The sequence below is a fragment of the Staurois parvus genome, unplaced genomic scaffold (genome assembly GCF_062004578.1).
Source record: "Staurois parvus isolate SC_StPar_1 unplaced genomic scaffold, SC_StPar_1.0 ptg000392l, whole genome shotgun sequence".
NCBI lineage: Eukaryota > Metazoa > Chordata > Amphibia > Anura > Ranidae > Staurois > Staurois parvus.
Window position 1 is genome coordinate 3,056,874 of NW_028318188.1, and position 27,655 is coordinate 3,084,528.

General features: G+C 39.8%; 1 protein-coding gene and 1 non-coding gene across 8 annotated transcripts in view; both read left to right on the forward strand.

The window, feature by feature from the left end:
* The window catches only part of LOC149455491 (E1A-binding protein p400-like), a 201,517-nt gene that overhangs the window by 65,539 nt on the left and 108,323 nt on the right, over positions 1 to 27,655 (forward strand). For 5 of the 7 annotated variants that reach the window (XR_016314044.1, XM_089686148.1, XM_089686151.1 and 2 more), the window contains exons 21-28: positions 288 to 470; positions 1,321 to 1,485; positions 2,232 to 2,384; positions 3,785 to 3,855; positions 4,165 to 4,454; positions 6,760 to 6,962; positions 18,796 to 18,965; positions 24,482 to 24,678. Coding sequence is in view for 6 of the 7 variants with exons in the window: in XM_089686148.1 (XP_089542274.1) it covers positions 288 to 470; positions 1,321 to 1,485; positions 2,232 to 2,384; positions 3,785 to 3,855; positions 4,165 to 4,454; positions 6,760 to 6,962; positions 18,796 to 18,965; positions 24,482 to 24,678 (1,432 nt within the window). In the remaining variant the exon portion in view is untranslated. The remainder of the gene's footprint in view (positions 1 to 287; positions 471 to 1,320; positions 1,486 to 2,231; positions 2,385 to 3,784; positions 3,856 to 4,164; positions 4,455 to 6,759; positions 6,963 to 18,795; positions 18,966 to 24,481; positions 24,679 to 27,655) is intronic. The other 2 variants (XM_089686152.1, XM_089686153.1) reach the window with 1 other exon arrangement.
* On the forward strand, positions 19,058 to 19,186 carry LOC149455492 (small nucleolar RNA SNORA49). The gene has a single exon (XR_016314047.1). It is a non-coding gene; the product is annotated as a small nucleolar RNA SNORA49 (small nucleolar RNA).

Below are 27,655 nucleotides of genomic sequence, written 5' to 3' on the forward strand. Positions count from 1 at the left end.
GCCTGCTGCAGCTAACTTTGATCCATAAATATGGACAATATCGAGGTGCAAGGGGTTTGCTGAACTTGACATGAGCTGCTGAAGATTTGTATAAATCTTTACCGTGAGGCTGCTGGGTGCTCTACAAAGTATCAGAAACTGTATGCTAAACCCTTTATGTATTTTTAAATAAAGATTTCTTAAGTTTTAGTACATTTTCTATGATGGTGCCTGTAAGTCTTGGCACTCATAAATATCCATATGTTGTATGCAGGATTTCCTTATCTAATTAGCAATGTCATTCTCAGTACCTATTACCCAGGGTCAAACCACACATGTCTCTGTGGGAGTTCCTAGGCCTCAGGCACCAGCAACCTTTGCAGCTGCCCCATCAGTAAGGCAACTGAGTCAGGCTCAGACTTCTCAGCATGCTGTCCAGCAGAATGTTCTGTCTCCAAGGCTGGTGCTCAGTTCTCAGGCCAGGCTTCCAAGTAAGTTGTATCCCATGAAGCCTCCATAATTTTAAATGGCTGTTCTAATAACAAATGCATGCAGAAACCTGCATACCTTGACAGAACCCCATAATCCATTTTCTAGATGCTATTTATTATTTAATCTTGCAGCTAATTCACAGCTGCCCCACCTTCTGATACGAATAAAAATATATTTTTATTTATTTGCACATATTTAAATTTTGAGCACAATGTGCTTTCCCCATTTGTAGGCTGTAACACTAAGCATATACATTAACTTTGTGATGTAATTTTTTTTTTCTTTTTTAAAGGGAAACTGTCACAATAGTATTATGGAAGCTACTGTTGCTTTTTTCTTTTATTTTGAAGCTCCTTGTCCTTCTCCTAGCGAGTCAATGATTTGATACAAATATGCAGCCAGTAATGTCCAGTTTCCACAGTTGCAGTGTGAGGGGCTTGCTGAGTATTAAAACAAAGGTGTTAACACCTCCTTTTTCCTTTCCCTGAACATGTGTCTTCAAAAATTACCTAGCAGTAACTGCTCCCATATTTTTTAACAGATTCCCTTTACATTTTTTTGCATTCCTATTATAATATTTTTCAAATTTTATTGTTCATTATGAAATAAATGACAAAAACATTATTGTCACCTATTTGAATAGATCTTTAAATTGTTCTGCCAAGCTATGTAAGCTATAACATTTCTACTACGGTACTTATAAAGGTGATTAGTATCTTAACTATATATTTTCTTTAAAACATAACTGGGCCACATTTGTTTTTCATTTTCTTTGACATGGTTACTGCTTAACTTGTTTTGATGAACTGAAACCTCTGTGCTGTTTCTTTTTTGGTTCGGTCTCCACAGGTGGTGAAGTTGTAAAAATTGCCCAGCTGGCTACAGCAGGGGCAGGCCAGGGACGAATTGCTCAGCCTGAGACTCCAGTCACCCTTCAGTTCCAAGGAAACAAATTCACTCTGTCGCAGAGCCAGTTACGTCAACTTACTGCTGGCCAGCCATTACAGCTACAAGGTAACCTCCAGAATAGTCACACATGCAGAAGACACTGGGTATTGTTATAGGTATGCAGGTCCATATTTGTTAGGTTAAAGGTAGAATTCAGTTTCCTTTCACTGAGAAGTTGGATCCCGGTTTAGAATCTGCTGTGTAGTTCCATGGAAGGGTCCATACTGCTAATCTCGTTTTAAGTAATTAAACGGGGATGACTTTAACTAAAGTTCCATTCATCCGGAGCCATTGTGCACCCAAGGCAGATATAACCTAGTTATGACATTGTTCAAATTCTAAAAAAAATAAAAATTACAGGATGCCACAAGCAGATTTCCACTTTTCCAAATGAAATAGTATTTTAAACTCTTGGCAGAATGTGCCTTTATGTAAGTGTTGCAGAGATTTTGCTAACACCAAATAAGGATTTTACCATCAGTTTTCAATTAAGGATCAGGTATCAGTTGGAGTCTTAATAGCTCAAAATATCTTTTGAATTATGCGTTTTTCCTTTGATTATAGCTTGTGTCTGTCACATGTTTGGCCATATTATACTGCAGATTGTATGATGTTGGGGAAGCGCTATCTCTTAGGATTCACATCAGTGAACCATGCTAATGGCACGGCCACTTATTGATGCTTAACACATATTTACGACAGAGGAATCTATCACAAAACTGCACATAAACCTTTTATGGAAGCTGGCATTTTTTTATGTCCCATGCATTGAGGTTAACAGGTACGTTCAGCTTTATGTATTTTTATCCTAGGTAACGTTCTGCAGATTGTTTCTGCTCCGGGCCAGTACCTGCGTACTCAGGGATCTGTTGTTCTTCCATCTGTGCCACAGAGTGCAGCTGCTAATGCCATAAGAAACCAAGCCCAAGTGGGAGCTCCTCCACCTACTAATGTGCCATCAGCTGGTGAGGCGGTTGTGGTAGATGTCTGTTTTATGTTTGTAAGAATTATTGTCCTATCTGTCTGTCATATTTTAGGTTTTGTGTAGAACAACTTATGACATTTCTATTCCACTTTGGTGTACTGGATCACCTCTGGACCCTACTGCTAATTTTTTATTGCTTTATGTGATCCAGTTGGATATCTTTGCCCTTACCAAGTAGAGCATATATAGGAATCTCTGATGCAGGGACACATGTAGTGACAAATACACTATATCTAGCCTTCTCCCTCTGAGCTAAAACATGTTATCTTAATCATAAAGTACAAGACACAAGCTTGACAATCATTGACCCTGGGTTATAGACTATCTTCAGACGATTGGACAATGGCAGAGCTTTTAGATGCTCCCCAGTCTGCCCACTCCCCCCTAACACCCCCTCCCTTTAGGGGTATCCCTATAACGATACCCCACTCTGCAAGACCTCAGTTTTTGCTAGTGATGGATCTCTTCACCCTCACAGGGAAGTTTCTATGCTTAAAGTGGAAATTCATCCTAAACCTAACTAGCCGTTAAGGAGAAAAAAAAAAAAAAGCATATGCTTACCTGTTTTCAGCCTGTCTGGTCTGGTCACATGAGTCCCTGTGTCAGTCAGTCAGCAGCTGCAGGGGGGAGAGGAGAGAGCACTTGACAAAAGCTGGTAAAGCCTGGAACAATGATGTCACCCATAGGCTGCTATGACCTACCCAATGTCAGCACTCCCTTCTTGCTCCTGCAGGCCTCGCTGTTGGATCACGTGACTGAAGCCATCTGAAAAGAGGTAAATATACAGTATTCATCTTTTATTCACAGGTTAACCATCATAAGTGTTAGGAGGGGGAAGGGGAAATTTCAAGGCTAGTTAGGTTTAAGCTGGAATTCCACTTTAACCAATTATTTATTTTGAATTCTTCCATCAACCCCTTTACTGCTTTCTGTTATAGACTGCCCCTGTTATAGAGATTGCTTCTCTTCCCAAATTATTTTGGCATCCTCATGGAACTTGAATGGTCTCTATATTTTAAAGCGGAACTAAAGCTCTGCTGTAAAAAGAAAAAAAAAAAAAAGTGCAAGTAGGCAGGCTTTTATGGCAGAAGAGGCATGCAACTCAGTGCTAGTCTGGATGACTTAGCCCCGACACATTCGTAGGAGTAACATCTTTCTGCACCAGCCAATGAAAAGGCTCAAAGATCGGCTCTCAGAATAAGGTGTCAATGTGAGGGAGTGTTGGAAAGGTATTATATTTAGTTTTGCTTTCACTATAAGTCCATCCCTTGTTAGTTGTTGTTTTCATACGGCAATTTTACCTGACGTACATCTTAGTGTCTGTTTTTCTTAATGTAATCACTTTAAATTGCAGTAATCTTCTATTTTTTTTTTTTGCAGCTCTTATAACTTCCAAAAGCACACCTACAGTAGATCCAACTGCAAAATCTGCTCCAGCTTCACTTTCCCAGGTGTGTGTGTATTTAAATTGATATTAAAGACAATTTAAAAAAATAAATAAAATAACAACCATGTCATACTTGCCTGCTCTGAGCTGTGGTTTTGCACAGGGCAAATATATATATATATATATATATATATATATATATATATATATATATATATATATACTTGCTATCATGAAGTTAATTTTATTATACAACAGTATATTGACTGTGTGTGTACATTATCTACCTGCTTTCACTTTCAATCTGGTATATCTTACGATTCTTATAATGGCTTTTAAGTGAATTCATTTTCTATATTTTCTATGTGAAAAGGAATCTACAGAAGACAAGCAACGTTCATTAAAAGAGCGTCTAGATAGGCTCTTCATCTGCAATGAACGACGGTGTGGACGAGCTCCTGTGTATGGGTCAGACCTTTTATCATTGTTTTCCTTGCGTTATCCTGATACACGACCTTTTATGTTGAATACACAGTGGAGCTGGACCGGATCAGTGCACTGTGCAATCTCGTCTCAATCTCCCAAGAACTCCAATGATCCATTGCAGCACCTTATTCGGAGCGTCAAACAGCAGGAAGCAGTTTTAGAACCCATTGCTAAAAGGTAAATGGCATAATCCCATATGGTCTTTTTTCTGAACAATTATTATTTGTGTTGATGTGTTCTGTTTTGTATTAGTAATACATTTATAGCATACCCCATTGTCAAATCATAACAGCTAGGTAGCCATTACTCCTGTGTCTATAACTTAATCTTACAGTACAGAACAAAGGGCTTGTACTTGTAGATCATGCGTTATATGCATTTTACGTTCAGTTTGTTAGGCACTGGCAAAAAAACTTGCTAGGGTTGCCCCTAGTGCACACTCCTATAACCCCACCCACTCTGTGAGACTCCATTTTTTGCCAGGGTCCTTAGGTGATAGACTGCTTCTTTTGAGGAGTGTTTTATTTTAAACCATTCCTTTCTTTTCTGACATCTCTATCAAGATTTGACTGCTTATCACCCTGGACTCTGTAGCAGTTTCTGGTTTGATACCCCATGGTGTTATACCTTGGGAACTATACCCATACCCCACTCTGTGGGACCAGCCTGTAATGTTTGGTCTGGGCACTTGATCCTGTGGTAGGTGCTCCGCTTGGCATGAATTGCAAAGCAGGTTGCTTTACCAGGCCAGGCCTTTGGTCCATCTCCATGGGAACCCACTCTGTTGGGCAATGCCTGGACCCCTAACAGGTCCAGTGACTTGGATAAATGAAGACAGGGTTTTCCTGTATTTTGTACGGTTTCTGGGCTATTAATAGACATCTGTTATGGAGATCTATTCACTTTGTGTTGCTCTGCATTTTATGAGACCTAAGCTATGGCTTCTCAACAAATGGTTTCCACTACAGACGTAATGATTGACGATGTATGAGCTAGCCTTTGCCTAGCAGCACCTGATTTTTTCCGCAGTCATAATAAGCCACCATGGGCACGAAGAGACTAGAAAAATCAAGAAGACCTTTCCCATCCACATACAGATTGAAAGTGCTCTACATGAGGACTAACCTAATGCTGAAAGAATATTCACTTCTCCTAAGTGTTTTGCTCATATTTAATGTATGGAATAGGAATGTAAGAAAAATTTGACTTTTCCTGTAGTAGATCCTGCCATTTCAATCCTCAATAAACACCATAAAATAATTGCAACTAAATAGCTCAGCTTTGTTTTGTGTGTGTATGCTCTAGAGTAGGGGTACCCAACTTTTTGAAGAGCAAGGGCCACTTAAATGATTTGGTAACTGGTCACGGCCCATAATGAAATGAAATGGATTAGAATTTAAATTTTTTTTATTTTGTATAGCACAATGAAGATTTTCTGGATCCAAGATGTCCCTGACCTCTGGGTGCAATTTAACAAAATAGAAAAAATTTGAATTCTGTCCAATTTCTTTCATTGTGGGCTGTGACCAGTTACCAAATCATTTAAGTGGCCCTTGCTCTTCAAAAAGTTGAGTACCCCAACTTTAGAGCATACACACACAAAACAAAGCTGAGCAATCTACTGCTCCTCCACAAGACAACAGCCTGTGAATTTCAGTTCATCAAGATGATAAACGCATCATCAGAGCCCCACGTTGGGCTGTGCATCATGCACTGGCGTTGAAAACCCTTCTGAAACCTTGTGTTTTGGAGGCCTGTTATGCTGTATTTTACTGCAAGTTAAAAGGATAAATTCACCTTTTGTTACATGTTACACGTTACAGCTAAATTCACAGTGTTAAAATTGCATTGCACCCCCTTTCTCCCTCGGATTTTCTTCCCCCTGCTAGCCCCCGGCCATGTCATCCTTTCACAAGGTTCTGTAAATGGGAAGACTACAAGTCCCATCAGCCTTTGCGACTGTGGTAGCTTGTTGATTCTTCTTGTCTGTATAGAACTGTCTGCTCATATGACGTACAAGCAGACAAATTACATTGGCAGTCTGCAGGAGAACTACACGATTTGCTGATCGCTGGTGCAATGCCTCCCAGGTTCCTAAAACATAAAATAGTAAATGCACATTTTTTTACCTTCAAAAAATGCATTTTTTATTTTTTTGGAAAAAGGTGAACTTATCCTTTAAGTAATTTAGAGATAAGTAAAAATTGCTTTTTTGGGCATGTCTTCTACTGATGGGCGAAGTACAGGTTGCAGAATGAATAAAGCTTTCTAGTGGCTTTGACGTTTAGTTGGATTGCTCCAAAATGTGTGAACAAGCCAATTTGAATTAGAAGAAAAGTATCCAAGCCAATGGACAGCCATTGGAAAAACTGAAATCAGGGAACTTGAAACCTGGACCAGTGAAGCATAAAGAAGCTGCCCAAATAATTAACAAAATTGCCTTTAAGACATTATGTTGATAACATTCTATTGTTTTTTTTAGGTCACTGTGTTTGATCCCTGCAGCTGTTGCAATTCCTCTGCATATGACAGTGCTGCATCCTCCTCCCATGTACACTCACAACATGAAGGTCCTTAAACACTGTCTGAGGCAGCATCTAGATCCTTACATTCAGGACATACGAAAGCAAACATCTCCTCAGTGTATGCAGGATCCAGATTTGCGACTCATCCAGCGTGACTCAGGTAGGGTGAAAATATATTTGTGGTTCTGATCCTTTTTACTTTAAGAATTAGTTTCTTTCAGACATGTTTATTACTTCTTGAAAAAAATTAGGTATTTATGCAACAACTCTCAAAGTTAATGAGGCTTAGCATATATCAAAAGCGTTAAACCAAATGTAAAGACCCGCCGAGTAGGGCAGAAATTTTGCAATGCTGCAAAAACAAATTGTTTCCGACTGTGGTATTCAAGGGGCTCTAATAAATTATGATACACCAAAGCTACTTTGAGCAGCATGAGAAAAACTTTCATTTAGGAAGCAGCTTAAAGGAAAACTATTATAGTTTAGGTAAATCCTATTTGAAAATTCTTTATTTTTATGCATTTTTTTTTCTTCTAAAAATCAGGTGAGATACAACAGGAGAGGTACACATTGCCAAGAATAGGCTTGGTTTATTGTAAACTGCATTATCTTGCATAGTGCGGGCTGACACGATGAAAAGAAATGCAGTGTTTAGGTTTCTTGGTGCATAATGTCACAGAATTATACATAGTTAACGTGTCAAAAAACAGTGTATTCGTGTTAACTGCCATTCCTATCCTTGAAGGTCAAACTAGGTAAAACCCGATTTACATTTTTTACATATTGAACCTGGGTGCACATATATGCAGTGCGGTTTATCACGTGATTCGCACAGGAACTGCATCACATTCTTGTGCAAATCCCTTGCGATTTGTGTGCTGTGCGATTGGAGCCATACATTTTGAATGGCTCTAATCGCACTGTACCTGGACCTTTTTTGGGTCCACACTAGAAGCGGATCGCATGGGTATTCACACCTATGCAATCCGTTTCTGCACATCGCACCGCATTTTGCATTACACGTTCGGGGTGTTGTTAACATACATCGCATGAATGGGGTGCGACTCTGATACGGTGTGGAGTTCCCACAGAAAACGCTGCGAGTTCCACACTGCATCAGTGTGAACCAGGGCTGAAGGTCACATTGATCTCAGATCGATGTGTGGTACAAATGGTCACCTTCTAATCTACTGAAAGATCTTAATTTTAATTGGAAAAGGGATAGTGCTCGTCCTGCTGGCTGCTTTTGAAAATATAAAACGTTCATATGTTGCAATCCTGACTGTATATATACAGATACAGGCACTGCCGTGATGGATCTAAAATGACAGGTGCTCTTTAAATGTAAGGAATCCGACTCATTCTTGCTGTTAGAATCTTTAATATTTGCAAATCAAATGAAGGTTTCCTTTTTAGAATAATAGGCTGTCAGGTTAGTAAAACAGGGATATCAGAACCAATTGTAGGTTAATAGGTTAACCACTTGGCCTTCCTGACCAGGCCTTTTTGCTATACAGCGCTGCACTATTTCAGCTGATAACTGCGCAGTCATGCAATGCTGTACCCAAACAAAATTTTATGTCCTTTTTTTCCACACAAATAGAGCTTTTTTTCGGTGGTATTTGATCACCTGTGCGCTTTTTATTTTCTGCACAAATAAAAACACAACGAAATTTTAAAAAAAATATATATATTTTTTGCTTTTGGCTATAAAAAATATATAGTAAACTCTGTTAGCCATAAATTGGGGCCAAAATGTATTCTGCTACATGTTTTTGGTATAAAAAAAAATCCCAGTGTGTGTATATTGATTGCTTTATGTGAAAGTTATGTCATCTACAAACTATGGTATAGATAATTTACACAGCTTTTACTTTGTGACTGCCTATCACATTTCTTGAGGTGCTAAAATACCAAGACAGTACAAACACCCCTAAATGACCCCTTTTCGGAAAGTAGACACCCTAAGCTATATGCTGAGAGGCATATTGAGTCCATGAAAGATTTATTTTTTTTTCCACAAGTCCTTGTAAAATGACAAATCCTTTTTTTTATTTTAATTTTTTTACTCATAGTTGTCACTTAAATGATATATTACTCACACAAGCCATGGGTATATGTGGAATTACACCCCAAAATACATTCCTCTACCGAGTATGGGGATACCACATGTGTGAGACATTTTGGGAGCCTAGCCACATACAGGAGCCTTTTATTCACTGAAAAAAAAAATCTATTTTTTTGCTAGGAAATTGCTTTGAACCCCCAAACATTATATATATTTTTTAAAGCAGACACCCTAGTGAATAAAATGGTGAGTGCTGCAATTTATGTCACATAGTACTCGCGCAATGATTTTTGAAAAGCAAATTTTTTAAAAAAAAATACACTTTTTTTTACTTTTAATGCACAAAAACACAATGTATTCGCCAATTATTTGATAAAACATAAAAGAGGTCGGTATACCGAGTAGATACCAAACATGACATGCTTTAAAACTGCGCATGTCCCGTGCAATGGTGACAAACTGCATACATTTTTACTATCCATAGGCAACGCTTTAAAAGTCTGTACAAGCTACCATTTTAGATTTACAGATGAGTTCTAGTGCTAGAATTACTGCCTTTAATCTGACGTTTGTGGCGATACCTCACATGCATGGTGCAACTACTGTTTACGTACTGGCACAGGGTCAACACTCTCGCACGCAGGTTAATTTGATTTTTTTAAAATTATTTTTACACTGTCCCTTTAATTTTTTTTAAATTTATTTTTGATCATTTTTAATGTTATCACAGGGAATGCAAATATCCCCTATAACTTCAATGGGCATTGTCATATATTCTTTTTTTGAGAAATCTGGGGTCTATCAGACTCTAGATGTCTCCTCTGCTCTTACATTATCTAATCTCCCCAAGATCAGATGCTTTCCCAATTTACAAATGGTGCTGTTTATATCCTGCAAAACTGAAGTGATGAGATGCTCGTAGCTTCCGATTTCTTAAATATTGAGATTATTGGCACCATTCTGGTCTCAAATTAGCTATATGGTCAGCTGGCAGAAGCATCGGCTGCATTCTCAGGTTCCCACAATGGCACGGGACTACCCGAGAACGCTGTGGGAGACAGCGGGGGAGGGAGGCATCTTCTGCTGCTTGTAAAAGCAATCCTGCAGCTAATTAGCCACTAGGATTGCTTTTACATGAAAGCCGATCACCAGCTGAACAAAACGATACCAGGATGATGCTTGCAGGCATCATCCTGGTATAACCACTCAAAGTCCATTGATGTACCAGTACGCCGCTGATCCTTGTTGGGTGTATATGCTATGTTCTCTTTCTTACAGTAACTCAATAAAACAACTTTTCTATTGACGTGCCAAAAAATATTATGAAATATATATGCCAAAGCATAGGGCCATATGCTATGGTTTTTCTTTTTTTTTTTTTTTATGCAGTCTGGGCTGAATGCAAAAAAGAGACAAAATCTCTGCCGAAATTGTGTGGTATGCCCACCATTAGAATATACTTCCCTGCATCTACCCACTTCTAATGGTGGGCATGCATGAAATGTGCCAAAAATAATTATAAAATATATATGCCGAAGCATGGGGGCTATCCACCCACTGACCACCCCAAGCCTCCATGCTTCAGCATACATGCGCTTCTTTTTTTTTTTTTTTTTTTTTTTTTTTTAACTACGGATGAAAAATCTTATCCAGCAGCGCTGTCCACACTGACTTATGTGTATTCTGAGACCAAGTTCCTGTTGCTGTCAGAATAAACAGGTCGGTGCTGCAGCTGAATGACATTCCTGCAAAGAACACTGCAATGGTTAACAATAAAACAGTAACAATAAAACCGTAAAATCGTAACAGTAGAATAGTAAGAACAACAAAAAAACAAACTATTTTTGGTTTTATTTTTTTGGACTTGAACTTTTTATTTTTATTTTTTTTTTTTTACTTTTGTTTTTTAAACTTTTTAAAACAGATTGTAGGGTCTCTCAAAATGCGATAGCCAGTTTCCTGACTACCTAACATCTTTCGAGAGCCTGTGTAAATATGTGCCCTGAACTCTGCCGTACTGTACCCTATTCTAATACTCCACTATTGTATGGTAGCGACGGAAGTAGTCCTTGAGGCAAAGACCAGGTTGGCCAGGACAGAAGGGACAATAGAAGTGGGTGTCGCGTCTTATTCCGTGTCTGCTACAGACACAACATCTTCTTTGGGGTGACCTTTGGGATGGGGTACCAGAGAGGACATCCGGAAAATGCCTCTTATGCAGCCGGCTAACTGCATCTGGATTTGAGGATTGGGCCACAGTACCTTCTGGATACAAAAGGGCCATGATGATCTCTTCTTGAAATTTTAGGAAGGATCCACTTTGTCCTGTTGCTTTGTAATTTACAAAAGCATTATATATAGCCAACTGAAATAAATAAATAGACACCTTTTTGTACCAGTGTCGAGCTTTCTGGGAAACTAGGTACAGATTCATCATTTGGTCATTGTAGTCCACCCCTCCCATGTTAAGGTTATGGTCGTGGGCACAGAGGGGTTTCTCAACAGCGCCAGATACCGTGTTAATTTGGACTGTCACGTCTGCGTGAATAGAAGACATGACAAAAACATCCCGTTTGTTTTTCCACTTCACTTTTCCTCATTCCTCAAGTGGGTTTTCTCCCCCTTTCTAAGTCGGGTATTTACAAGCCATTGGGGGAAGCCCCGGCAATTAGGTCGCACGGTGCCACATGAGCCAATTCCAAGATTGTTCAAATGTCTAAATAGTGGCAAGCTTGTATACAAATTGTCCGCTTATAAGTGGTATCCCTTATGGAACAAACAAGACACCAAGTCCCAAACTATCTTGCCACTGCTCCCCATGTAGTCTGGGCAGTCGGGGGGGAGGGGCTCTATTTCACTGGCTCTTCCCTCATAAACCCTAAATTTGTACGTATAGCCTGTGGCCCTCTCACAGAGCTTATACAATTTGACCTCATATCTGGCACGCTTGCTAGGGATGTACTGTTTGAATGCAAGGCAGCCAGTAAAGTGAATGAGGGACTCGTCCACGCAGATGTTTTGCTGGCGCGTATACACATCTGCAAATTTCTCAATGAGGTGGTTTGGGGGGCTTAATTTTGTAGAGCCTGTCATGTTCAGGGTCACCCCGAGGATGACAGTGTGTTATCACTGAAATGCATGAAGCACATTATTGCCTCATATCTATGCCTGGTCATGGTAGCAGAGAATATTGGCATATAATGAATCGGGTCTGTGGACCAACACAACCGCAACTCATTCTTTTTTGTAATGCCCATGTTGAGGGTTAGGCCCAAAACCGTTTTCAATTTCCAAATCGTAATGGGTTTCCATGCGAATGGTTTGGCAAGGTTTGAATTTGGGTTTGTGGTGATATAATGTTGAGCAGATAAATTGCTTTGGTCCACAATCAAATTGTACAAATCTTCTGTGAAATACAGCTCCATAAAATCAAGGGGAGTATATGCTATGTAAATTTGCTGTTTCCACCTGAATTCCAGGTTGGGCAGTGAATGGGGAAGTACGGGTGCTGCAGAATCTGTGGGCTGCCAAACAGGATTTGCAAGTACGTCTGGAAGGACACTAGGGGCTCTACGTTACCTGTGTGTGAATTCTTGGTGGCTGCAGGACACTACTTGTGCTCGCCACCGCACCAGCTCGTACTGCACTTATGGGACTTAACACGTCACCAAGTGATACTGCAGTGCTGGTGTAAAAAAAGACCAGGATATACTAGGCCGCTGGTGCTTGCCAGTTCACCAAAAGGTGACACTAGTACTGGCACTCTGCTGCATATGAGACAAGTCATGCGATCCTAGCACTTCAGCTTCATGGGGTCGGGTACACCTGATCTTAACAGAGACTTTTTCTCCATCGTCCGAGCTACCTGCCAGGGTGCCTCTGCTGACTACAGGTTCTTATTCTGAGGCTGTTCTGTGTCAGGGAGTCTTCCCCTTCGCTTTCATTTGACATGCTCAGAATCCTGTAGGCCTCTTCACTTCCACCTTTGATTGGACATTTTGGACTCTAAATTTACAGGTATCTAGTGCGACTGACGGGGAAAAAGAGCACCTGGCTGTCAGGGACTGCTTGAACCGCTCCAAAAAAGTTTACCGGCAAGTGCTTACAGGGATCAGGCCTGATTCTGTGAACAATGTGGTTTTGTGTGCAATGTATCAAGTAACAGTGATCAGAAATTATACTGACACTGCACTTCTTGTTGGGGGGGGGGGGGCGGCGTTGGGGCTAAATGCTAGTGCTGGCAGGGAACGGGGAGGATCTTGCTAACACTGCGTTATTAGGGCACTAATACTAAGGGGGCACTGGTATAGTTTTGTTCGTGATCAGTATATTGATCCATGCAAACACTATACTAGTAATGACGGTGATCAGCGACCTATAGCATGAGTGCGATAGTATGGGGACAATCTAACGCTAGCTGACCCTAGCTAGGAGGGACGCTAACTGACCCTGCCACTATCTGACGTTGCTAGTGGCACTAATACAATGATGAGTGAAAAATACTGTATACTAACACTGTACTAATGGCACTGGCAGGGGGCAATCAAAGGATTAAATGTGGCAATCAAGGGGTTAAAATGTCTCTAACGTGTGTGGGTGCAGTGTGCTGCTTTTACTCGCGTGTGATGTCTTTCTTCTCTCTCTGGAACAAAATGGTTCCAGGGAGAGAAGAACCAGCTAGATCCTGTGCTTGTATTTACAAATGCAGGCACAGCTCTGCATCTCCATTCGCTCTAGGAGATCGGCAGAGTCCTAGGCAAAATCACTGTCCGAGACCTGCTGACATACACCTCCTACAACGAATGACAGCGGTCTAAACCCAGAAGAGCAAAGCAACATATGCCGCTTTGCCTACAGCTACTGCCCGTCCGCAGTACATTGCGGGCAGGCAGGCGGGAAGTGGTTAATCACACATAGTTGAACAACCCAAGTTCTTTGATTTCAAGTTTTTTCTCATGGTTACTATGAAATTGTGTGAATGCATCAATGCAGCGCACGTTTATCTCAAGCTCTGCAGAGCTTGGATTCATTGAATGAGTTTTCCAAAAGTGTAAATATTGCAGAATATACAGCCTCATGCTACAAAACTAAGCTCCATTTCATGCTAAATAAACTAAATTATTAATGTATCTTAAATAGAAAAGTTATCTTTAGATGGATTTTTACTCCAAAAGCATTTTATTAAAAAAAATTTCATAAAAAATTTCCATTTGAAATAAACAAAAATCCGATTATTGTTTTTTAATTATTTAACCACTTGCCTACCGGGCACTTATACCCCCTTCATGCCCAGTCCAATTTTCAGCTTTCAGCGCTGTCACACTTTGACAATTGCGCGGTCATGCAGCACTGTACCCATATGAACTTTTTATAATTTCTTTTCAGACAAATAGAGCTTTCTTTTGGTGGTATTTAATTGCAGCTGGGTGTTTTTTATTTTTTGCGCTATAAACAAAAAAAGAGCAAAAAAATGTGGAAAAAAGTTTTTCTTTGTTTCTATTAAAAAATTTTGCAAACAGGTAATTTTTCTCCTTCACTGATGTGTGTTGATGAGGCTGCACTGATGGGCTCTGATAGGTGGCACTGATGAGGTTGCACGGATAGGCAGCACTGATGGGCACGGGTAGGCAGCACGGATAGGCGGCACACATTTTTTGCTCTTTTTTGTTTATAACACAAAAAAATAAAACACCCAGCGGCGATGAAATACCATCAAAAGAAAGCTCTGTGTGTGTGAAAAAATGATAAATATTTCATTTGGGTACAGTGTCGCATAACTGCGCAATTGTCATTCAAAGTGCGACAGCGCTGAAAGCTAAAAATTCGCCTGAGCAGGAAAGGGGTATAAGTCCCTGATAGGCAAGTCGTTAAGTCAGAGATACAGTTTTTTTTTTTTTTTTTTATCCACAGACGCTCCTTAACTGCATAGGCAGTTCTTTATGCAGTATGAATAACTCTCTATAAAGGGATAGTTCACCTTCAACAGACAATCCTGGGCTACAAACTTGTTTCTCTAGATTAAATTTATTATATTCATTACCTTAGTAAGAGACTTGACCTATCCTGGTTATCATTTCTTTAAACTATTGCCTTCTGGTAGATGGTTCAGAACAACAGAACAATGAAGGTGGGGACAAATAGATTCAAAGAGAGGTTTTTTTTTTCCTGAGAGCTATTAAGGCTATTCATGTAGGAATGAAATGAGAGAGATTAGTGGTATAAATTGGGGTATTGTTTGTTATAGCTGGGTGTTCTTGTTTTAATGGGGAATTTCTTCTTAAATATTGTGATATACTTTTAACTTTATATGGTAAATGTGTAGATGATTGTGTCTTGTTTTTTTGTGTTTTTTTTTGTTTGTATAGTGTATGGAGTAGAAATGAAACTTTGTTGTGAATCTGTGTTTTCAATAACAAGTATACACTACATTGCCGAAAGTATTGGGACACCCCTCCAAATTATTGGATTCAGGCGTTCTAATCACCTCCATGGCCACAGATGTATAAAATCAAGCACCTAGGCATGCAGACTGCTTCTACAAACATTTGTGAAAGAATGGGTCACTCTCAGGAGCTCAGTGACTTCAAGCGTGGTACCGTGATAGGTTGCCACCTGAGCATGGAAGAAACTTCACTGTTGGCATGGTTAAAAAAAAAAAATAAACCGACAATTTTGAGAAGAAAAAAAACAATATTTTTTTACTTTTTGCTATTAAAAATGTACAGTAAAAATTAAAAAAAAAATCAAATTTCGTCAGAAATTTAAGCCAATATGTAAATTCATTGGTTTACGTGAAAGTTATAGCATTTACAAATGGCGGTATATATATACTGGGATTTTTTGTTTTATTTTTACTAATAATGGCGGCGGGCATTCTGACACTGGGGGGAAGTGACACCATTACAGTGATCAGTGCTAAAAAAAAAAAAACCACTGACACTATACTTATGGCACTGGGCAGGAAGGGGTTAACATGAGGGGTGATCAAAGGGTTAACTGTGTGCTGTGAGCCATTCAAAGCAGTGTGCACAACTGACAGGGAGGAGTACTGTTTTGTTTACATACAGTTCTCCTCCCCATTGGAGATGGTCGGCAATCACCGGGCGCCCGCCAGTAATCACCGGCTGGGACCCGGTGATTGACAGCCGCGGCTACGAATGGCGGCGCAGGTAGGGCTAGCGCGCATCCCCTACCCGGAAGTGCAAAATCATGTGTGTATATATATATATGTGATTTTGCGCACCTGTGCCATCCTGTAGCAGTATTTCTGCTATAGGGCAGTCGGGAAGCGGTTAATTTCTGAACTTATTTGTTTTGGTTTCTTTGTATGTATGGATTGCATGGGTTGTTACCGTCATGTCCATAGCACCTTTAGAAATATATTTACTGAAAAAAATGGTGACGTGTTCAATACTTATTTTACCTGCTGTATTCTGACTATGACATTGCAGGGGTGTGGAAATTGTAGAAAAAACTACTTGTCCAGGGACTAAATTGGTGTCCCAATCTACTTGTCCCTCATGACAATCTGCTTGTCCTGATAAAAGAAAACATACATTTTAACCAAAACCATATTTAAATCTGCTTTTAAGTGATGTCTGGGGCTTTTGAAAATAAAATGGGCTCTATGGTGACTTTAAAGTTTAATATTTTTAACATTGCGCTGCTTATCTCCTCCGTCCCTCCCTCCCTGTCTTCAGCACCGTACCCGGGGACTAGCAGGGAGGAGACCTTGCAGTGTAATGAGCACTGACTGGGTGCTCCTCAGGAAAGGGGAGTGTCTAACTTATCCTTTATTTTTTTCGCTGGCAGAGCAGTTTTTGCGTTTTTTGCACGTTTAAAAAACATTTAAGACCTGAAGATGACACAAAACCCCCAACATTATGTATTTTCTGAAATCAGAGATCCTAAAGAATAAAATAGCGGTAGTTCCAATTTTGTATGTCACACAATATTATCACAAAGGTTTTTTTTTGTAAAATATCAAAGACGAGGTTGCATCGAGTAAATATATATCCAACATGTCAAACCTTAAATTTGCGTGCACTTGTGAAACGCCAACAAATTTTAGTACCCTGTGTTTTCTACAGGTGGCACTTTTAAAGCCCCTTATAGGTCATTGGTTTTTCGTTACGGAGGTCTGGTGCTAGAATTATTGCTCTCATTCTGCCGTGTGCGGTGATATGTAACATGCATCGCAGTCAACGTTTTCATGTGTAGGCGCCCCAGTGTGCTTTTAAGTCTGTGCGTGTGTACATATGTGGGGGTGGGGGGGCCTTGAAAAATTTGTGAGGGTTATATGCTTTGTTGTAACTTTAGTTTAAAAAAATTTTTTTTTCATCACAACATAGGGGACAAAAAGTCCCCTATGTGATGATGTTTTGGTGACAAGTTCTCTTTTTTGAGACATCCAGGTTCTAAAAGATTCTGGATTTCTCCCCTGTGATCCACTGAATGTAATGTAGTGTGCATCGCACTGCATTACATTCTTTCCAGACCTCAATGACCAGGAATTTGCTAAATGACCTGGAACTGATGTCACATCACTTCCGGGTCAGGGCAAAAAGGGGAGGGGAGCGGATGTGTCTGCTCTCCTCCCTCCCCTCCACAACATTCTGCGGCACCCACTGAATCAGTCCCGGGGCCGCAGATGGGCAAGCGGAGCCTGGGGCATATAGCGGGCAAAGGGGAGAGGCTGTGGGCTGTGTGGAAGGCCCGCAGCAGAGCGAAGGGCGAAAAAAAAAACAAACTACCTGCCCGGCACCCGGAACTACATGTCCCGGGCGTTGGGCGATAGGATTTGCACATCCCTGCATTGTATAAAATATGTTACATATAGATTTTGTTTAGGTCCATAGCCCTTAACCACTTCCCGACTGCCCTATAGTAGAACTACTGCTACAGGGCGGCAAGGCTGCGCAAAACCACATGTATGTGTATATGTATGTATATACGTGATTTTCCATTTCAGGGTAGGAGGCGCATGCTCACCGCCCTACCCATCCCGCCATTGGTGGCTACAGATGTTGATCATCGGGTCCTGAGCGTAGATTCCCCGCCGGCACTTGGTGATCGCCGAGTATCACTGACAAGGGAGAGACCTTTGTGTAAACAGCACAGGTCTCTCTCCTGCCAGCAGTAACATGCTGCTGTGTATTTCTCTGCACAGCAGCATGTATCCCTAGTAAAACACACACAGCACACACAGTAAAACAGCACACAATTAACCCTTTGATTGCCCCGGGTGTTAACCCCTTCCTGCCCAGTGTCCTTAGTACAGTATCGGTGCTTTTTATTAGCACTGTATTAGTGTCACTGGGAATGTCTGTGGCAGTTAGTTCCCCCCAAGTGTCAGAATTCCTGCCGGAGTCCCGCTATAAGTCGCTGATCGCCGCCATTACTAGTATTTAGAAAAAAAATAAATTACAGTATATATACCGCTATTTGTAGATGCTATAACTTTCACATAAACCAATTAATTTACATGTTTTGGGATATTTTTCAGCAAAAACGTAGCAGAATTTATTTTGGATGAAATTTATGGCAAAATCTGATTTTTTTTTTTTTTTTTTTTTTTTTACATTTTTACTGCATGTTTTGTAGCAGGAAGTCAAAAATACTGTTTTTGTTGTTGTTTTTCAAAATTCTCTCTTTTTTTTGTTTATAGCGTAAAAAAATTAAAATCGCACAGGTGATCAAATACCACCTAAAGAAAGCTCTATTTGTGGAGAAAAAAAGGACATAAATTTCATTTGGGTGCAGCGTTGCATGACCGCACAATTGCCAGTTAAAGTAACGCAGTGCCGTATTGTTTAAAAATGGCCTGGTCAAGAAGGGGGGAAAATCCTCTGGAGGGCAAGTGGTTAAATTAATGACATTTTGCATGGACTGGCTCTTGGTTAAGTGTTGCTTTTGCCATTCACAGGAAAACTGGAGGCTTTATCCATCCTCCTCCAGAAGCTGAGGTCTGAGGGTCGGCGTGTGCTGATTTTCTCCCAGATGTTACTCATGCTGGACATATTGGAGATGTTTCTGGACTACCATTCATTCACCTTTTTGAGGATTGATGAAAATGCCAACTTCAATCAGTGCCAGGTGTGACCAAGTTGCTGCAGTGATTGCTACTTCAATATTCTGGTTTTACACTTGTTCATCAGCCTATTTTAAATTTTTTGACCAGTTCTGCTATTCCTCATCCTTACTCCAGGGTTTTTGTTGTTTCTACATTCTCTGGCATTACTTGAGGATAAAGTAATTGTTCTCTTGCTACCTCTGGAATCCATTTTCCAAAGGACTGGCAAAGTTGAGCATACATGTAATTACTGTTATGTTTAGCATGTAAGAAATCTGTGCTAGTTCCGAAATAGAACTAAGCAGCTAACACAGAATCCAGATACAGGGATTTAACAAACATATTCATACAGCAGTGTAGTGCTCAAGAGTGTTTAAAAAAAAAAAGGCAAAAGATTGCAATGCAAATCCAGCTATTACCTTGTAAAGCTCAGTACATCAATACGTAAATATATCCGTGTTACAAAAGTGAAAATTGTTCAATATAGCAACCATTCAAAATATTTGCATCATATTTTTAAGAAAAAATATCAATGTGATAAGCTGAAGTCCATGAATGAAAGTCCCAACTCCATGTGAAACCAAAAGGGTATAAAGTGAATATCAAACTCTTGGCAATAAAGTGTTGTCTGCACATGCAAAACATGTCACTTCACTCTGTGCTCCAAAAGGCTTACCAGATATGTTTGAGCCTCATATTATTGAGTGGTCAGAAACAGCTGAATGTTAACAGATAATGCCGAAGCAAGCCTCCTCCACAACATCCGATGTAGCACAAATAGCGTTCACCCACTCCGTGGTGACCATGAACTCTTAATTCGTCATTTATCCAAAAGACGTATATAAAATAGAAGAGCTTCCATAGTGTAAAACTGTCTTAAAATTTTTTATTAAAATAAAAACACTTACAAAGTCCAAAGTAAAATACAGCGCTGTACAATCAAAAATCTCAGTATATTCCCACATCAAAGATGGCCACGAGTGTGTACGCATGCATGGTGACATATGTCCAAGCCCCGTGACGTCATCGGGGTCCCTACACATAGTTTGGTTGATATATTGAATAATTTTAACTTTTGTAACATTGATATGTTTACGTATTGTATTGAGCTTTACAAGGTAATAGCTAGATTTGCAATGAAAACTTATGCCTTTTATTTTTTACGCTTTGAGCGCTACACTGATGTATGAATAAATTGATGTTATTTGTTCTCCTGTTGTTCTTCATTGTAGCCCTAATTTATGCTACTGTCTTCTGTAAGACCTGCCTAAAACAAGGCATAGTATCTTTCTCCCAATGTAATTTTCCACTGCTGCTTTGAATCTTTTTCCTATTTCAGGTTTTGAAAAGTGTCAGTGTATGTATGTATATGTGTATGTGTGTATGTATGTGTGTATATGTGTGTGTGTGTGTATATATATATATATATATACTCATAAATGAGTACACCCTATTTATTTGCAAACAAGATTTGTTAATTTGCACACAGAAACGAGTATTTTTCTTAAATTCATTCAAGACCATTTTGCAAAAATCAACACACCCCAATGAAAGCCTGAGGAGCAAAGCTAAATTGTAGCTAACAAAATTCTAAATAACAAGAATTCAACTACAGGTGAGTCTAACCATTAACCACTTGCCCTCCAGAGGATTTACCCCTCCCTGACCAGGCCATCTTTTTGCGTTACGGCGCTGCGTTATTTTCACTGACAATTGCTCTGTCATGCAACGCTGCACCCAAATTAAATTTACGTCCTTTTTTTCCCACTAATTGAGCATTCTTTCGGTGGTATTTGATCGCCTGTGCGATTTTTGACTTTTTGCTATTAAACATGTCCAGTAAAAAAATTTAAAACAAATTTTGTCATAAATTTTATGCCAAAATTAATTCTGCTCGATGTCTTTGCTGAAAAAAAAATCCCAATACGTGTAAATTAATTGGTTTACGTGAAAGTTATAGTGTATACAAATGGCGGTACATATACTGGGATTGTTTTATTATTTTTGTGTGTGCTGTTATTATTATTATACAGGATTTATACCAACAGTTTGCTCAGCGCTTTACAATATAACGGGAGACAATACAGCAACAATACAGTTCAATACAAGAGGGATTTGAGGTCCCTGCTCCTTGGAGCTTACAATCTAGGAGACTATGTGCTGTGTTTGTGTGCTTCACTGTAATCACACTGCTTTGCATGGCTGAGCACAGCCATCCAAAGCAGTGTGCATGAGCTGACAGGGAGGAGAACTGTTTTGTTTACAAACAGTGCTTCTCACCATTGCTCGGCAATCACCTGGTGCCAGCGAGTAATCACCGGCCAGGACCCAGTGATTGACAACCGTGGTCACGAATGGTGGCGTGGGTAGGGTGCTGTTCGCACGCACCCCCTACCCGAAAATACAAAATCACGTATCTATACGTGATTTTGTACACCCATGCCGTCCTGTAGCAGTATTTCTGCTATAGGGGGGTCGGGAAGCAGTTAAACAGGTGTCCAGCAGACAGTTGAATATAAAAGGGCATTGCTTAACAAAGAAAACCCGTCCCATTTCATGCTGTCAGTAGTGGCACCACAAGGAAGAGAAATGTCACAAGGCCTGAGAGAGAAAATAATTTCTTTACACAAGAAAGGGGAAGGCTACAAGAAGATCAGCAAAGCTTTACTTATCAATCAGAGTACTGCAGAAAAAGTGACACAAAAATGTAACAAAGATGGAACTGCAACCATCTCAGGGAGATGTCCAGGCCACTCACGGAAGTTAGGACATTGACAGGAGCGTTTTCTGATGATAAGGTTTGAAGAAAATCACCATGCAAGTTCACTGCAGTTAGGTAAAGAAGTAGAAAGCCAAACTGGAGTGCTTTGTTTCCCGTGACACAATACGGCGTACAATGCAGGGGAATGGCATGCATGAGTGTCGTCCGAAGAAAGCCTCTCCTACAGCCCATGCACAAAAAAGCCTGCCTAGGATTTCCCAGGGCCCATGCTGAAAAAAACGACTACTGGGACTATACTCTGAAGTGATGAGATCAAGATTAATGTTTTTGGAACTGATGGCTTCAAAACTGCATGGTGCCTACAATGAAACGTGGTAGCAGTGTCCTGTGGGAATGCATGAGTGCTCCTGATATAGGGGAGATGCATTTCATTGATGGTATCAGGATTTCTTAGATGTACTGCTCAATATTGAAAGAGAAGATGCTATCATCACTCCGTGCCCTTGGTCGTCGTGTACTTTTCCAACATGACAATTATCCAAAACACACATCTAGGGCCACTGTTGCATTTCTGAAGAAGAACAGGATGAAAGTGATTCAGTGGCCAAGTATGTCTACTGATCTGAACCCAATAGAACACCTATGGGGAATTCTGAAGAGACAAGTTGAGCATCATTCTCCATCCAGTATCCAGGTTCTAAAAGAGGTCATTCTTGAAGAATGGAAAAAGTTTGACGTAGCAGTATGTCACCAACGTGTTCATTCCATGCTTAGAATACTTGGTGCTGTCCTTGCAAATCATGGAGATCATACAAAATACTAGATGTAGTAGTTTTTGTTGTGGGATGTATTCGTTTTTGCATCAACGAATTTGAGTAAAACTGAAGATTTATTACCTAAGTTATATTAATAACCTGACTTTTATGTAATGAGCTAAACAAATGTTCTTTAAAACTCTTTAAAACAAGAAATTGTTCTTGTGTCCTTTGAGATATTGATTAAAATCTTACTTTCCGAAAGGGGTGTACTCATTTATGCCGAGCACCGTGTGTATATATGCATATAAGAGATAGAGATATATATACAGTGGGGATCGAAAGTTTGGGCACCCCAGCTAAAAATTTGTATTAATGTGCATAAAGAAGCCAAGGAAAGATGGAAAAATCTCCAAAAGGCATCAAATTACAGATTAGACATTCTTATAATATGTCAACAAAAGTTAGATTTTATTTCCATCATTTACACTTTCAAAATAACAGAAAACAAAAAAATGGCGTCTGCAAAAGTTTGGGCACCCTGCAGAGTTAATATCTTGTACTGCCCCCTTTGGCAAGTATCACAGCTTGTAAACGCTTTTTGTAGCCAGCCAAGAGTCTTTCAATTCTTGTTTGAGGTATCTTTGCCCATTCTTCCTTACAAAAGTCTTCCAGTTCTTTGAGATTTCTGGGCTGTCTGTCACGCACTGCTCTTTTAAGGTCTATCCATAGATTTTCAATTATGTTGAGGTCAGGAGATTGTGAAGGCCATGGCAAAACCTTCAGTTTACGCCTCTTGATGTAATCCCCCGTGGATTTCGAGGTGTGTTTAGGATCATTATCCATTTGTAGAAGCCATCCTCTCTTTAACTTCAGCTTTTTCACAGATGGCATCAAGTTACCATCCAAAATTTGCTGAAATTTTATTGAATCCATTTTTCCTTCTACTCGTGAGATGTTCCCTGTGCCACTGGCTGCAACACAACCCCAAAGCATGATTGATCCAACCCCATGCTTAACAGTTGGACAGAGGTTCTTTTCATTAAATTCTGTGCCCCTTCTTCTCCAAACGTACCTTTGCTCATTCCGGCCCAAAAGTTCAATTTTAACCTCATCGGTCCACAGAACTTGTTTCCAAAATGCATCAGGCTTGTCTATATGTTCATTTGCAAAGTTCAAACAATGATTTTTGTGGTGAGGACGTAGAAGAGGTTTTCTTCTGATGAGTCTTCCATGAAGACCATATTTGTACAAGTATCTCTTTATAGTGGAATAGTGTACCACAACTCCAGTGTCTGCCAGATCTTTCTGGAGGGATCGTGCAGTCAAACGTGGGTTTTGAATTGTTTTTCTCACAATCCTGCGAGCTGTTCTGTCTGATATGTTTCTTGGTCTTCCAGATCTTGCTTTAACTTCCACTGTTCCTGATGACTGCCATTTCTTAATTACATTCCGAACAGAGGATATTGACATCTGAAAACACTTTGCTATCTTCTTATAGCCTTCTCCAGCTTTGTGAGCGTCAACTATTTTCAGTTTCAGTTTTCTAGACAACTGCTTAGAAGAACCCATGGTGCTGATTGTTGGGGCAAGGTCAGATGAGTCTGGGCATTTAAAACCTTTGAGATTGACATAACCTGGTCTTCCCAGACAATGATTGAGAACAATCCATGACACTGGCAGGTCTCAGCTTTGCAAAGGGGGCAGTGCATGCTATAAATTCTGCAGGGTGCCCAAACTTTTGCAGACGCCATTTTTTTGTTTTCTGTTATTTTGAAAGTGTAAATGATGGAAATAAAATCTAACTTTTGTTGACATATTATAAGAATGTCTAATCTGTAATTTGATGCCTTTCGGAGATTTTTCCATCTTTCCTTGGCTTCTTTATGCACATTAATACAAATTTGTAGCTGGGGTGCCCAAACTTTCGATCCCCACTGTATATATATATATATATATAAAATATTATAATACAGCGTTTATTTAGCGCCAACAGTTTACGCGGCGCTTTACAACATATATTTTTATAGTTAACTAATTTTGTTTAAACATTTTCTATTAGGATCTCATGAAAAGTTTCAACAGAGACCCACGCATTTTTAGTATGGTCCTTTCTACTCACATTCGTTCTTTAGGAGTGCATCATGTAGAAGCAGACACCGTGATATTCTATGACACTGATTTAAACCCTGTTATGGATGGAAAGACACAGTCATGGTGTGATCTCATTGGAAGAGCAAAAGATGTTCATGTATACAGGTACTGTGTGATTTTGGTGTTATTTATTGTTGTGCTTCATACTGAGTGTCACCATACTTTACAATGCAAGAGAGAAAACCCTGTTCCAGGTCCTCCATCCACACACTGCCACAATAGTACTAAACAGGTAATTCTGGCCCAGTTCACAGCTGATGATGATGCTGAGGAAATATAGACGGCCGCACTACTGTAGAAAACACCTTCATTTAGGAAATCGCCAAATAAGGTAAAAGCATTGAGGAAAAAGGAGCGAAGGAGCAGATTAACCCGCTGACATATTTCATGCTATACTAATGTTTACTCATAACAGTCTCAACCACTGCTGTCACCTATAAAATACTTGATATCTCAACCACATTTGAATCCAACAGGGAAATCAGGACAAAGGGGAAAGAAAAGATCCCCCTACAAAAGTTGCACGTATTTGTGCTAGAAACCAAATAAAATTAGAAATCTACATTACATGTATGAACTTATAATAAACATCACAAAACCTCAAAAGAGTGATCATATACAGCCTTGCAATGCTGGATTAAAACTACACAAAACATTGAAACACAATTTATTTTTTTTAAACACAACACAGAGAAGAAAGGAGGTGGGGGTGTAACACACAAAAATAAGTAACATTCCACTCAAAACTTAGCCCCATGGGTCTTCTGGTTTGCAGCTGATAAATTTTGGAATACCTCTCTTTTACAGAGGAGACTGAATAATTCACTACCTCTATATTCTGGAATCACCCCCATGACATTCGTTAAAATGCTTGGCATATTAGTCAAATTATTTTTTTTCAGTGTCCTACAAATAGTCACGGAGGTGATACCGCAGCCTTCTTGTGGTCTTGCATTGAGATAATACCACAAGCGATGACATACATAACATATTTGGTAATGCAGTTAACAAGAGTGCACTTTAACGTTTCTCCCTCATTAGTCAACTTTAGGACTCCTTTACACTTGCTTGGCCATCAAGCTTTAATGAAGCTTGGCAATGCCCTGTTTTTTGTGTTGATTTTTTAAAGGTGCCCAGTAGATTTTTATTGACCTGGCAGGACAGGACTGATTAGCACCCATTTAGCCCTACAGTCTTCCTATATGAACTCATATCAATATATTCAGTATACAGTTAGGTCCATATATATTTGGACACAGGCAGGTAGTTTTTTTTCAGGTATTGACCAAAACATAATCAACTATTGTTATATAATGGATAATGGGTATCCAAATTGGAGGAAGGGTTTAGGAATTACAGCTCTTAAGAGTAGCCATCCCCCCTTTTTCAAGGGACCAAAAGTAAGTGGACAATTGAATCAAAAGCTGTTTCATGGCCAGGTCTGGGCTACTCCTTTGTTATTTTTTCATCAATTAAGCAGCTAAAAGTCTGGAGTTGATTCTAAGTGTGGTATTTGCAATTGGAATCTATTGCTGTGAACTTACATCATGCGTGCAAAGGAGCTGGCCATGCAAGTGAAGCAGGCCATTGTAAGGCTTCAAAAGTGAAGCAAATCCATCAGAGAGATATCAGCAACATTAGGAGTGGCCAAATCAACAGTTTGGTACATTATGAGGAAACAACAACACACTGGTGAGCTCAGCAACATAAAATGACATGGACGTCCATGGAAGACAACAGTGGTGGATGATCGCAGGACCCTCTCTATGGTAAAGAAAAACCCATTCACAGCATTCAGACAAGTGAAGGACACTCTCCAGTCGGTTGGCGTATCATTGTCAAAGTCTACAATCAAGAGAAGACTTCATGAGAGCAAATACAGAGGGTTCACCACAAGGTGCAAACCATTCATAAGCCGGAAGAATAGAAAAGCCAGATTAGACTTTGCCAAAAAACATCTAAAAAAGCCAGACCAGTTCTAGAAAAGCATTCTTTGGACGGATGAAACTAAGATTAATCTGTACCAGAATGACGGGAAGAAAAAATTGTGGAGAAGGCTCCAAGCCTCATGATCCAAAGCACACAATGTCATCTGTAAAACATGGTGGAGGCAGCATGGTGATATCATGGGCATGCATGGCTGCCAGTGGCACTGGGTCATTGGTGTTTAATGATGATGTGACAGAATCAGCCGGATGAATTCTGCAGTGCTTAGAGATACACTGTCAGCCCAGATTCAGCCAAATGCAGCAAAGTTGATTGGACGGCGCTTCACAGTACAGCTGGATAATGATCCAAAACACACTGCAAAAGCAACCCAGGTGCTCTTGAAGCAAAATAAGTGAAATATTCTGCAATGGACCCAGTCAATCATCTGATCTCAACCCAATTGAGCATGTATTTCACTTGCTGAAGGCAAAACTAAAGGCAGAAAGACCCACAAACAAAGAACAACTGAAGACAGCTGCAGTTAGATCCTGGCAAAGCATCAGAAAGGAGGAAACCCAGTCTTTGGTAATGTCCATGGGTTCCATGGTTCCAGACCTCAGGCAGTCATTGCCAGTAAAGGATTCTCAACAAAATATTAAAAATGAACATTTTATTTATGATTATATTCAATTGTCCAATTACTTTTGGTCCCTTGAAAAAGAGGCATGGCTACTCTTAGGAGCTGTAATTCCTAAACCCTTTCTCCAATTTGGATGTGCATACCCTCAAATTAAACCTTGAGAGTGTGCGGTTTCAGCCCATACCCATTATATAATTATAGCTTGAATGTGTTTTGGTGAATACCTGAAAAGAAATAAAATTGTGCCTGTGTCCAAATATATATGGACCTAACTGTATGTTTGATGCACAGCACATGGTTTCGGCAGTGTTTTGTCACTGAGTTCATATTAGGCCAACATATTTCAGTGGGCAGGTAGTAGAACTCCATGCAAATGCTGTTTATTAAAATCTGCTTATATAGTTAAAAAAAAAAAAAACGTTTTCAGGATTGCTGCTCTTTCTTTAAAGCAGGAGGAAACTATGTTGCTTTGTACGTACAGGTAACCCTATAAGGCTTACCTGTAGATATAGT